The 13,871-nt window shown below is 38.7% G+C and overlaps 1 protein-coding gene across 1 annotated transcript in view; it reads left to right on the top strand.

Moving 5' to 3' along the window:
- Positions 1-13,871, top strand: part of LOC133648035 (methyl-CpG-binding domain protein 5-like) — a 69,860-nt gene that overhangs the window by 22,024 nt on the left and 33,965 nt on the right. The window contains 1 exon segment of the mRNA XM_062043811.1: positions 8,167-8,269. Within this exon segment, the coding sequence (XP_061899795.1) occupies positions 8,167-8,269 (103 nt within the window).

Genomic DNA, 13,871 nt, shown 5'->3' with positions numbered 1-13,871 from the left:
TATATACAGATTTGAACAATAAGTTATTCACTGAAATATATTTATTAATTGTGGTTCTTACAAAAAATATATCTTATAAAATATAAAAGCTAAAATGTCTCAAAGCTCTGCCCCTTTAATTAGTGCATACTAAATAATTTAACTTTAGCCTACTACTACAACCATATTATTTACCAGCAACATAAAGTGAAACAGGGGCAGAGGTGCCACAGTCCGTAACAAATAAACAGAAAACAGTAGTGGTGGTAGATAGACACAGAGCTTCATCAAACATCTGATTCACTGAACAAAGAGCTCCAAAAATCTTTAACTTTAGACTGCCATCAGTTTTACTCCCTACACTTAACCATGTGTTTCCTACTGCCTGCAGACTTTGCACCCTTTGTTATATACACATGTTGTGTTTCTAATATAAATACATTTAATAAAGTCAAATACAAATAAGGCAACAAGAGAAGTATCCTACACTTCTCTTTTGTAAAGTAAATCTGAACAGCTGATATGGGCATCTACATCAACTATATGATTTGCCTGAGAAGATGGAGAGGCCAAAAAAAAAAAAAAAAAAATTATTATTATTATTTTTTTTTTTACATTTTTCTTTAATTTTATTTGTGGCGGACGTAATTCTTTCGTGGCGGGCCGCCACAAATAAATGAATGTGTGGGAAACCCTGTCGTTGTCACGTGAGCTGCACATGACACATCATTGGCTGGCTTACTGCCACCTCATGAGACGTAGCCTCAGCGCCCCCCTGGCGCTGTTTTGTACTGTTTTTGTACTTACTTTGATTATTGTTTCTCAGCTGTTTGTAAATGTTGCAGTTTATAAATAAAGGTTTATTTAAAAAAAAAAAAAAAAAAAGGAGCCTCAGCGCATGCACATAGCATAGATCCAACGAATCGATGACTAAATTAATCGCCAACTATTTTTATAATCGATTTTAATCGATTTAATCGATTAGTTGTTGCAGCCCTAGTATGAATGCTTCATTTATTCATTCATTTTGTGTGCCTGTAAAAGCCCTAAGGTGTGGCCATTTTGATGACATCACCTCCTGTGTAGTACAGTACAGTACAGTACACACCGAGCACGACCATTTTGGAGAGGTGGTGCCCCCTACATCACATCCCGTTTACGTCGTCCATTACTCGGTCGCCACTTCTCAGTGCGTTTCTTTTCTCACCAATCACCAAGCTTTGTCCGCTGTATTTTGCTTATTTAATATGGGTCAACGGGTTACAGTAGACTGAGAGAGGAAAGGGAAAAGAAGAAAACCCCGGAAGAAGAGGACTCCCCTTCAAAGCAGTAATACGCTGCCCCTCCTCTCACCCTCTCTCTACTCGCTTCCCCGCATCAATTCTCTGCCTTGAATGCGTTCGCCTCCTCTTAAAGGGTGCATGCCAAATACTTTCGTCAAGTTTTTACTTTTTTTTTAATAAATAAAATAAAATCCCAGATTTATTTCACAAAAAATTAGATTTCCAATTTCCCCCCCCTATTTTTAAAAGAAACCATTGAATACAAATGTCAGAAATAATTCAAAACAAGTTTATTTTTAATTGATTCAAAAACTAGTACGGTATATTGAAATGATACTGCATCTTACTCTTAACAAAATTCTCATTTGTATAATGTTGTTTTTTTTCAGACCAGATATAAATTGTACTTTTATGTGATAATTTTCCAATAATTAAATTAAGTATCATCCGATCTCACTAATGGATGATCGGTACCAGAATCGGCTGCATACAACCCTGATCGGAATATCCCTATCTCTAATATAAACAACAGAATATGTGTAACTGTTCTTTATGAGGGTTTCCAAAATAAAGTGAAACATTTATGAAAGTGTACTCCTGTGGAAAGAGACATTGTTACATTACAAAGTATTATAGAACTGGGTGAGTTTTTCCTTGCCCGTATGTGGGCTCTGTACCGAGGATGTCGTTGTGGCTTGTGCAGCCCTTTGAGACACTTTTGATTTAGGGCTATATAAATAAACATTGATTGATTGATTGAAATGTATCAGAGCTGTTTATCTAGTTTATGGAGGATTGTAGTTAATCACAGAACTAGCACCCTTCCATCCATTTTCTACCGCTTGTCCCTGTCGGGGCCATGGGTGTGGCTGGAGCCTATCCTCGCTGCATTTGGGCGGAAGGTGGGATACACCCAGGACAAGTCGCCACTTCATCGCAGGAACTGGCAGCCATAGTTAATAAAAAGTATTTATTTTAAATCCAGAATCGTTTTGAAACGAGAATCGGTTCTGAATGGAATCATTACCCTCAAGAAACGAATCGAATTGTGTGGTGCCAAAACATTTTACAGCCTTACTTAAAGGCCTACTGAAATGATTTTTTTTCATTTAAACGGGAATAGCAGATCCATTCTATGTGTCATTCTTGATCATTTCGCGATATTGCCATATTTTTGCTGAAAGGATTTAGTAGAGAAAATCGACGATAAAGTTCGCAACTTTTGCTCGCTGATAAAAAAAAAGCCTTGCCTGTACCGGAAGTAGCGTGACGTCACAGGAGCTAGTATTCCTCACAATTCCCCATTGTTTACAATGGAGCGAGAGAGATTTGGACCGAGAAAGTGATGATTACCCCATTAATTTGAGCGAGGATGAAAGATTCGTAGATGAGGAACGTTACAGTGAAGGACTTGAGAGACAGTGATGGACGTATCTTTTTTCGCTCTGACCGTAACTTAGGTACAAGCTGGCTCATTGGATTCCACACTCTCCTTTTTTTATTGTGGATCACGGATTTGTATTTTAAACCACCTCGGATACTATATCCTCTTGAAAATGAGAGTTGAGAACGCGAAATGGACATTCAGTGCCTTTTATCTCCACGACAATACATCGGCGAAATGCTTTAGCTACGAGCTAACGTGATAGCATCGTGCTTTAACTGCATATAGAAACAAAAAAATAAACCCCTGACTGGAAGGATAGATAGAAAATCAACAATACTATTAAACCGTGGACATGTAAATACATGGTTAATGCTTTCCAGGCTGGCGAAGGTTAACAATGCTGTGCTAACGGCGCCATTGAAGCTAACTTAGCAACTTAGCAACGGGACCTCACAGAGCTATGCTAAAAACATTAGCTCTCCACCTACGCCAGCCAGCCTTCATCTACTCATCAACACCCGTGCTCACCTGCGTTCCAGCGATCGGCAGAAGGACGAAGGACTTCACCCGATGCGTTTGGCGGCCCGGAGACATAGGAAGTCAAGATGAGGTCGGCGGCTAGCGCGGCTAGCGCGGCTAGCGCTCCAACAAAGTCCTCCTGGTTGTGTTGCTGTAGTCCGCTGCTAATACACCGATCCCACCTACAACTGTCTTCTTTGCAGCCTTCATTGTTCATTAAACAAATTGCAAAAGATGTCCAGAATACTGTGGAATTATGAAATGAAAACAGAGCTTTTTGTATAGGATTCTACGGGTACCATAACTTCCGTTACTCTGACTTCGTCACGCGCATACGTCATCATACCGCGACGTTTCAGCCGGATATTTCCCGGGAAGTTTTAAATGTCACTTTATAAGTTAACCCGGCCGTATTGCCATGTGTTGCAATGTTAAGATTTCATCATTGATATATAAACTATCAGACTGCGTGGTCGGTAGTAGTGGGTTTCAGTAGGCCTTTAATTAACTCTGTAAGGATTTTTTTTTTTCTTCGGGTTTACCCCTTTACATTATCTTGAATTGTTAATCATTTTTATGGAAGTTATTTTAAATTTTTTATAAAAAACAAAAATAGAAAAACATGAGAAACAAGCAAAACATAATAGTAATGGAGAAAGCATTGTTGATGAGTTTATAGGCCAGGTGTTTTTTGTAGTTGGTCACTGGAGGTTTTAAAGAGGTCTCTTGGCAAACAAGGTTTCAACTCCTACCACAGATTTTCTCAGGGATTAAGGTTCGGTGAATGGCTTCATTGGACACTTAATACAGAGTAGTCTTCCTGTGTATTTTAGTCATACTTGCCAACCTTGAGACCTCTGATATCGGGAGGTGGGGGGAGGGGGGCGGCGTGGTCGGGGGGGGGGGCGTGTTTGGGGCGGGGGGAGTGGCTAAGGGCGTGGTTAAGAGGAGAGTATATTTACAGCTAGAATTCACCAAATCAAGTATTTCATATATATATATATATATATATATATATATATATATATATATATATATATATATATATATATATATATATATATATATATATATATATATATATATATATGTATATATATATATATGTATATATGTATGAAATACTTGACTTTCAGTGAATTCTAGCTATATATATATATTTTTTTATTTTATTTTTATTTTATTATACATATAAATAAAATATTTGAATTTCAGTGTACTGCAGGCTATCCAGTAGATGGCAGTATTGTCCTATTTAAGAGTGTCACAACATTGCTGTTTACTGCAGACGAACTGCTTTACGGTAGACTAAACGTGACTACTGTTGTTGTGTGTTGTTACCGCTCTGGGAGGACGTTAATGAAACTGCCTAACAATAAACCCACATAAGAAACCAAGAACTCTCTCTCCTTGTTGTGCACTCTACTCTCTAAAAGCCGTAGATGTTATGACGTCATTGGGCAGGCAAGCTGTTTACATTGTGGGAAAGCGGACGTGAGAACGGCTGTCCCCACTCAGGTCTGCATTGAGCTGGAGGGGGCGTGGCCTCCAGCTCTGGCTGAATACCGGGAGTTTGTCGGGAGAAAATCTCTGCCGGGAGGTTGTCGGGAGAGGCGCTGAATACCGGGATTCTACCGCTAAAAACGGGAGGGTTGGCAAGTATGATTTTAGTTGAGAAACCGCCTGATGTCTGACGGTGGGGGATGTTAGTATTAGGGGTCAAATTTATCATTTCTATTTGCGACACATTTTCGGCCACCCAAAATAATTAACCGAAAATAGCCCAAATTTGCACGTTTGCTCACAAAGAAAATCTTCCTTCAAATTGTTATCTAGCTCCTCCTCTATAGTTTTGGACTGGTCTCTCACAATTCTCAGGCTTATCCGCACACCACAAGCTGAAATTCTGCATTGAGCTCCAGAGCAAGGGCATTTCCCTGTTATTTAGTAATCAACCGTTTATTGTACCGACAGTGGTGTATTTCCCACCAAGTTTTTTGGTATAGTGACATGACTAAGTTGTGCACATTGTGGGAATATCACTGGCTTCTGGGGTTTACAGTTATTGTGATTGGTGCTCTTAGTTAGAACTGGGCTTTGACATACTGAAACCACAGGCGTATGTTTTTCTGCCAAAAGTTGGTCAACTTGACAGTCGCAGCTGCAACAATTAGCTATGTTATTAGGATTCCGTGTTGTTAGAATTCCTGCGTCCACTTTGCTCACGCCAAAGGCTTGCCAATGTTATGATTGTGTTGACGATGAAGTGATTCAACAGAGTTCCTCTCCACTTAGCATTGCCCAGACAGCTGCTGATGCCTCAAATCAGTCTTATTAGCATCAAGTGGCACGCCAAGTCTCATCAAGTCCTTAAACGTCTCGTCTTTTCACAAAGCTCACACCAAAGGTTAACCAATTTGTAGCTCATTCTTCATTGAGGCAGGAGTTCAGGATGAAGTGCATCAAAAAGGTGTCCTGCCAAAAGTTGGTCAATGTGATTGTCTTGGTGAAGATAGCGCCAAAATTATCCGCTGTGTTTTTGTTAGCAGTGTTCACCGTTACCTGAAAAACGGAAGTCCTGCTTGGCGATTATTTTCATCGATCGCCACAACATAACAAAAAATAAGACAACTACTGCACTGTAATACATAAAATACTTTATTTACACTCAATTTAGGCAAAAAATATATGCTTAAAAAAATCTGTAAGGTAGTTAAGCTGCACTGTTTGAAGCGCGATGTGGCTAGGAATGACTGTATTCATTGTTTTAATCAAACATTTATATTAAATATTTGTACAGATAAAAGCCTCTCCAAATAACAGGCATGTGAAATTTTCGCAAAAATATGCGTTTTAATGTTCATTTTCGTGTCAAATGATCACTTTTTTAAATATCAATAAACAATACGATCTGAACAAAAATTTTGGGACAATCTCCTCAACCGCAGTTACTTGCTGTTCTTTACTAAATGCCGCACTGAGTTGCAGGATGCGGAGACATTTATGAGCACCAAAACAAGCCTCCCTTCGCTCTCCGAACCACAATATTGCATTGACGACTGTCCAATTTGCTGCTATTCCTATTTGGATGGTTACAATCTGAACACTGTTAATTCAGAACCTGTTGTAGTTCTAGAGTATTTATTAGTAGCCAGCAAGAAGGTATATTTTAGACGTGCCGGATTGCTAACAGAGGTCACATCACCGGAAGTATATTACCCGAGGGGGCATCACTACAGTTGCCAAATGAGAAACGTTTTCTCTGTTCTCTGCAAGCATGTTATAGAATTTTACATTACATTCTTAATGATAATAATGTCGGTAAATGATCCACTAAAAAAAAAAAATGTAGTACAGGCCAAAAGAGGTTGGTAGATGAGAATAGATCTAATGGTAAAATATAGTGTGGAAATGCACCCAATTGCAGGAAATGTAGTCTTGATTTTCTAAATTTTCTTTCAGGGTTTGCGAGAGCACTTTCTTGCTGATAAAAATATTTCCCTTTTTTTCTCAAAGCAGTGTTTCCCACACATTCATTTATTTGTGGCGGCCCGCCACGAAAGAATTACGTCCGCCACAAATAAAAAAATAAAATTAAAATAAAAATACAAATAAAAAAAAATATATATATATATATATATATATATATATATATATATATATATATATATATATATATATATATATATATATATATATATATATATATATATATATATATATATATATATATATATATATATATATATATATATATATATATATATATATATTTTGTCCTGTCCAGCTTCTCAGGCAAATCATATAGTTGATGTAGATGCCCATATAGGCTGTTCAGATTTACTTTACAAAAGAGAAGTGTAGGATACTTCTCTTGTTGCCTTATTTGTATTTGACCACTACTGTTTCCTGTTTATTTGTTACTGACTGTGGCAGGACACCTCTGCCTCTGTTTCACTTTATGTTGCTGGTAAATAATATGGTTGTAGTAGTAGGCTAAAGTAAAATTATTTAGTATGCACTAATTAAAGGGGCAGAGCTTTAAGAGACATTTTAGCTTTTATATTTTTTGATATATTTTTTGATATATATTTTTTTGTAAGAACCACAATTAATAAATATATTTCAGTGAATAACTTATTGTTCAAATCTGTATATAAATATGTACATAAAGTGTTGTAATTATATTGTAATATGGATGGATGGACGTTTAAAACAAAACTGTTATTATTAATTAGTAAGTATACATTTTTTGAGCCTTTTTAGAGAAAATCATATTGTAGTAAATTATGCAAATTACTCGATGTCATGGTGATCACGCCCATAGCCACGCCCACAGCCACGCCCCCACCGCCACAGGTATCTTGGCAGTTTATGGGAAACACTGCAAAGGGTGCTCACATCCCTGAAATAAACAATTTAACCATAGTAGTGGCCTCGTAAGTAAGCACTCCCTCCCACTATTTTTTGGAAATTCTGCATCCACCTTTTTTCTGGAAGCATATTTGGAATTGTTCAGATTTCAGGTTATTCCTGCATTTAAATAACAAAGTTACTCTCCCACCACAGCTTAGACATCGACTGGTGTGTGGGCTTTTGAAGCAGGCCTTGTCTCGTTGAACACAGATTGTGTACTCAGCAGCCACAATAAGCTAAACAGTTGCTCCATGTCAGGTTTATTTTTGGGTGTTGGAAAGAATCCTGGCTACGTCTTTGACCGTGGCCTGAAATTGTCACCGTGTACATGGAGTCACTTTTATTTTTTTTTACGTAGTAAGAAAGAGTACAGCTGGACTTGTTTGTGTTACCACAAGATGGTTCATTCTCAGAGCATCTGGCTGCGCTATCCGGCTAGACAAACATGAATGTGTTTGTTGTATGATGTATAATTGTATATACGTATGTAAGATGTGCAACAAATAGAACTGTGTATGGTTATATTTCAGTATATTCAATGTTCTCTGCTGACATTTTTGCTGTATGTTTTTCTGTGCATAGTCCCAGTGGCTCAGTGCTGTCCAGTTTGGAGCAGGTGAAGACCTACCTTCTGACGGATGGAACCTGCAAATGTGGTCTGGAGTGTCCACTCGTCCTCCAAAAGGTACAACTTTGTTCTGACTGCGTGAGATTAAAACAACCTTTTATTTGACAATGAATCATCAACATAACGACACAACATCTAGCTAATTAAGACTAAAATGTCTTCAAAGTCTAATCACCGCAGGTCTGAGTAAGGTCCAATGAAAATTATATGCCAGTTCCATATCTTCCAACATATATGCATTTGTACTACCATATCCGCATTCTGACCCCTTGAATATGCTTCTATGCCAGTGTTTTTCAACCTTTTTTGAGCCAAGGCACATTTTTTTCATTAAAAAAAATACGGAGGCACACCACCAGCAGAAAAGGTTAAAAAATGAAACTCCACCAGGTTGTCATGCCGTATTTTGAGTTTGTTGTTGTTTCCTGTGTAGTGCTTTAGTTTCTGTCTTGCGCTGTTAATTTGGTGACCCTTCCTGTTTTGTTGGTGTTCTCCTGTAGCAGCGTCACGCCTTCCTGTGAGTTGTATTCCCGCACCTGCTTTGTTTTTACAATCAAGACTATTTAAGTTGTACATACGCTCTCCTTCTTTGTGGGGACGCTGTTGATTGTCATGTCATGTACGGATGTACTTTGTGGACGCCGTCTCCGCTCCACACGCTGTAAGTTTTTGCTGTCGTCCAGCATTCTTGTTTTTGTTTACTTTGTAGCCAGTTCAGTTTTACTTTTGTTTTGCATAGCCATCCCTTTGTTTCAGTGTCTTTTCCTAGCGGGACTTGCCTTTTGTTCATTTTTGGTTTAAGCGTTACATACCTTTTACATACCAAAAAAGGCTGAAAAACACTGCACTAGACAACGGCACATTGTTATAATTATTGATTTGCAAAAAATATTTTTTTGGACCAATTAGGTGAAGTTGCATAATTTCCCACGGCACACCGTGGCACAGTGGTTGAAAAGCACTGTTCTATGCTGTATTGTTCTCCAGGTATACATTTTGTTGGAGTACGTTGCCTATAGTTTTGATTTCAGTTTCCGTGTTTTCCGGTGTCTGCTCCTCCTGTGGTTCAGCACCAGTGTTTGATTGATTGATTGAGACTTTTATTAGTAGGTTGCACAGTGAAGTACATATTCCGTACAATTGACCACTAAATGGTAACACCCGAATAAGTTTTTCAACTTGTTTAAGTCGGGGTCCACTTAAATTGATTCATGATACAGATATATACAGTCATCACACATCATAATACAGTCATCACACAAGATAATCACATTGAATTATTTACATTATTTACAATCAGGGGTGTGGAGGGGGGGAGGATATGGACATCAAGTAGTGGACATAGAGAGAGAGAGAGAGAGAGCGAGAGAGAGAGCGAGAGAGAGAGCGAGAGAGAGAGCGAGAGGGAGAGCGAGAGGGAGAGAGAGAGAGGGAGAGAGAGAGAGAGAGAGAGAGAGAGAGAGAGAGAGAGAGAGAGAGAGAGAGAGAGAGAGAGAGAGAGATCAGAAGGCATAAAAAAAAGAAAAAGTATCTGCATTTGATTGTTTACATTTGATTATTAGCAATCCGGGGAGGGTGTTAGTTTAGGGTTGTAGCTGCCTGGAGGTGAACTTTTATTGCGGTTTTGAAGGAGGATAGAGATGCCCTTTCTTTTATACCTGTTGGGAGCGCATTCCACATTGATGTGGCATAGAAAGAGAATGAGTTAAGACCTTTGTTAGTTCGGAATCTGGGTTTAACGTGGTTAGTGGAGCACCCCCTGGTGTTGTGGATATGGCGGTCATTTACGTTAAGGAAGTAGTTTGACATGTACTTCGGTATCAGGGAGGTGTAGCGGATTTTATAGACTAGGCTCAGTGCAAGTTGTTTAACTCTGTCCTCCACCTTGAGCCAGCCCACTTTAGAGAAGTGGGTAGGAGTGAGGTGGGATCTGGGGTGGAGGTCTAGAAGTAACCTGACTAGCTTGTTCTAAAATGTTTTTAGTTTAGATTTGAGGGTTTTGGAGGTGCTAGGGTACCAGGAGGTGCATGCGTAATCGAAAAAGGGTTGAACGAGAGTTCCCGCCAGAATCCTCAAGGTGCTTTTGTTGACCAGAGAGGAAATTCTGTAGATAAATCTCGTTCGTTGGTTAACCTTTTTGATTACCTTGGTTGCCATTTTATCACAGGAAAGGTTAGCCTCTAGAATGGAACCTAGGTAGGTGACCTCATCTTTCCTGGTGATGACACTGTCACCTACATTGGCACACTTCTCCCCCTGCAAATACTCTTGTCTAGCGTAAGACTTTTTTGTCTGGATACCAAGCCTTGTACAGCCTTTCGGTTGCAGTCTGTAGTCCTCTTTGTTAATCCCTCTCTCATGCCACCCCGCCTGCTCTGCTATCAATAAAATAAATACTTCCGTGTTACCATAATATTTTACACAAGATTATTTTGACAACAGGGGCCAGTACGTACTTGGATTCGCCGCTAAACTCGGAGGAAAAAGACGGCGACAATACTACAGTATTTTAAGGCTCAAATTTAACCACGGCAACTGGGGCAAGTTAACCATAGTAGTGGTGCCGTAATGCACTAAAAAATTGACCAGCATCCACGGCAAGAACATGCCGTGACCGCCCTTGACTTTTGACTTGTTAATGGACTAGGGATGTAACGGTAAACGGTATAATGATAATTTGCGATAAAATTCCAGACGGTTATTAATACCGTTTGATTTTTTAATTACCGAAAAAACGTCATTTATTAATACATTTTAGGCAACACAAAGTCAGGCACACTAGCGTCGTTTGGTTTGATAATCATGGCGGACAAACTACACAGACTTTGCTCCGGAGATTTCCCTTCGGAGTAAACAGAACCAAGTGCTTGGTTTAAAATTATTTTCCCTCGTTTTTTGACGTGCGTTTAAGAGCGCACTGCTGTGTTTAGATGGAGACAGGTGTGGACAATATAAGAAACAGACGCACTTGTCCCCACACTAAAGGTATACAGCAAAGGAGAAACTTTTTGATGTTGCTTTTATTTTCTCAATACAGCGTTCATCAGCTGCTGTGACTGAGAGTTAATGAGGTGAGGAAACATGCATCAGGCAATGTGTCGTGAACGTTGTCACAACTTGTTTATAAAGTCTTTAGTTTGTTGACTGGGATGCTCACTCGTCCTTTATTTAACTGTAAACTGTATCAGTGTTCAAATAATATCAATACCAGCTCAGATGTTTTGTCATCTCAACAAACTGAACGCAGGCTGTGAAGATTGTGTATGAGATGTGAGAGGTGTCACTCCTGTTTTTTTTGTTGGCCATACGGTTGTACTGAACCACCAGGAGGCGTTGGAGGAGAACGAAGCTTGTTTATTACACTTCATCTTTATTAGCCAAACTGCTTTGAGTTTTATATTGATATCAAAAAGTAAACACCATGTTTTTTTTTTTACATCACTTGTGTTTTTTTTACTGTCACAAAGGTAATACTTTAAAAAACATTAATATGACACAGCATTTTGTTAATGGGTTATTGTGTATAGTTAAAGGTGCCATATGTAGTAATGTGGCCAGAAAGTGTACTGGAATCAGGGTCAAAATTCTGTAGTCCCCTCCCGCTCTCCATGACTGAGGTTGCCAGATACGCAGCCAAATCTGAATCCTACTCCAAGGAACTTCAAATGGCAATCGACGAGTCCTACACTGTAGGTTTCTCTTGGTTATGTTTCTTGCAAGATGGTTTACTAAGTAGTTATGCCACATTTTACTAATGTCGATTAGCCATATGTATTTGTAAAGTTACGCAGCAATATTTTAGTCGGGAGTTAAGACAGATTGTTGGCATTACCTTGCTAAAATGTCTAGTTTGACTGCACGGACCACCATCGAAATATATTATGTATGATAATATATAATAAATCACATATTACATAAGCCTACTTTGATGGCAAGCCAAGGCCAACATTAAAATTACCGCTACATTTTGTTCAGCATAACTCCATGTTGCATCCAACCTGACGCACTGCATTCTCTTCCATTTACACACATCACCATCTTTCAGTGCAGAGTGCAATTCTGTGAGCCAACCCCCGTTTGGGGGTTGAGGTGTGGGGGGGTTTGGGGGGGGGGGGTGTGGCTATGGGCGTGGTCACCATGACATCATCGAGTAATTTGCATAATTTACTACAATGATATGATTTTCTCTAAAAAGGCTCAAAAAATGTATACTTACTAATTAATAATAACAGTTTTGTTTTAAACGTCCATCCATCCATCCATCCATCCATTTTACAATATAATTACAACACTTTATGTACATATTTATATACAGATTTGAACAATAAGTTATTCACTGAAATATATTTATTAATTGTGGTTCTTACAAAAAATATATCTTATAAAATATAAAAGCTAAAATGTCTCTTAAAGCTCTGCCCCTTTAATTAGTGCATACTAAATAATTTAACTTTAGCCTACTACTACAACCATATTATTTACCAGCAACATAAAGTGAAACAGAGGCAGAGGTGTCCTGCCACAGTCAGTAACAAATAAACAGAAAACACGGTCAAATACAAATAAGGCAACAAGAGAAGTATCAATCAATCAATCAATCAATCAATCAATGTTTATTTATATAGCCCTAAATCACAAGTGTCTCAAAGGGCTGCACAAGCCACAACGACAACCTCGGTACAGAGCCTACACTTCTCTTTTGTAAAGTAACTCTGAACAGCCTATATGGGCATCTTCATCAACTATATGATTTTCCTGAGAAGCTTGACAGGACAAAAAAAAAAAAAAAATTTTTATTTTTTTATTTGTGGCGGACGTAATTCTTTCGTGGCGGGCCGCCACAAATAAATGAATGTGTGGGAAACACTGAAGGGGTTCTGGGTATTTGTTCTGTTGTGTTTATGTTGTGTTACGGTGCGGATGTTCTCCCGAAATGTGTTTGTCATTCTTGTTTGGTGTAGGTTCAGTGTGGCCCATATTTGTAACAGTGTTAAAGTTGTTTATACAGGCACCCTCAGTGTGACACCAAGTATGCGTTGCATTCACTTGTGTGTTTGAAAAGCCGTAGATATTATGTGACTGGCCTGGCACGCAAAGGCAGTGCCTTTAAGGTTTATTGGTGCTCTTTACTTCTCCCTACGTCCGTGTACACAGCGGCGTTTTAAAAAGTCATACATTTTACTTTTTGAAACCGATACCGATAATTTCCGATATTACATTTTAAAGCATTTATCGGCCGATAATATCGGCAGTCCGATATTATCGGACATCTCTAAATACAGTATAATGTATTGTAGCGTTCAGAGGAAGACACACCAAGACCGGCATTCTTTTTAGCTTTTATTGCCAATCAAATGCTAACAACAGGCCCAATTCCAACAAGTATTTCTTCCGTGCACACGTCTCCGTGTTTCACTCCCAGACACTTAACACTTCCTCATTCTCTGCCAACACGGTGTTTCAAAGACCATGGGGAAAGTGAACACCATAACACACTAGCATACACATTAATACCAGCAGGTAGTTACAATATGGATGGATATATCTAGTTTATTATTTGTGCGCTATTGACAAGTGATGCACTAAAAACTTGGCCGCTAAGAAAATAGTATTTTGATCACTGGAACAGCAACACCGAAACTAGCTGTTGTGATGACGT

Source organism: Entelurus aequoreus, linkage group LG01, assembly GCF_033978785.1.
Source record: "Entelurus aequoreus isolate RoL-2023_Sb linkage group LG01, RoL_Eaeq_v1.1, whole genome shotgun sequence".
Lineage (NCBI taxonomy): Eukaryota > Metazoa > Chordata > Actinopteri > Syngnathiformes > Syngnathidae > Entelurus > Entelurus aequoreus.
Note: the sequence above shows the minus strand (reverse complement) of the source record. Positions and strands in the feature narration are given on the sequence as shown.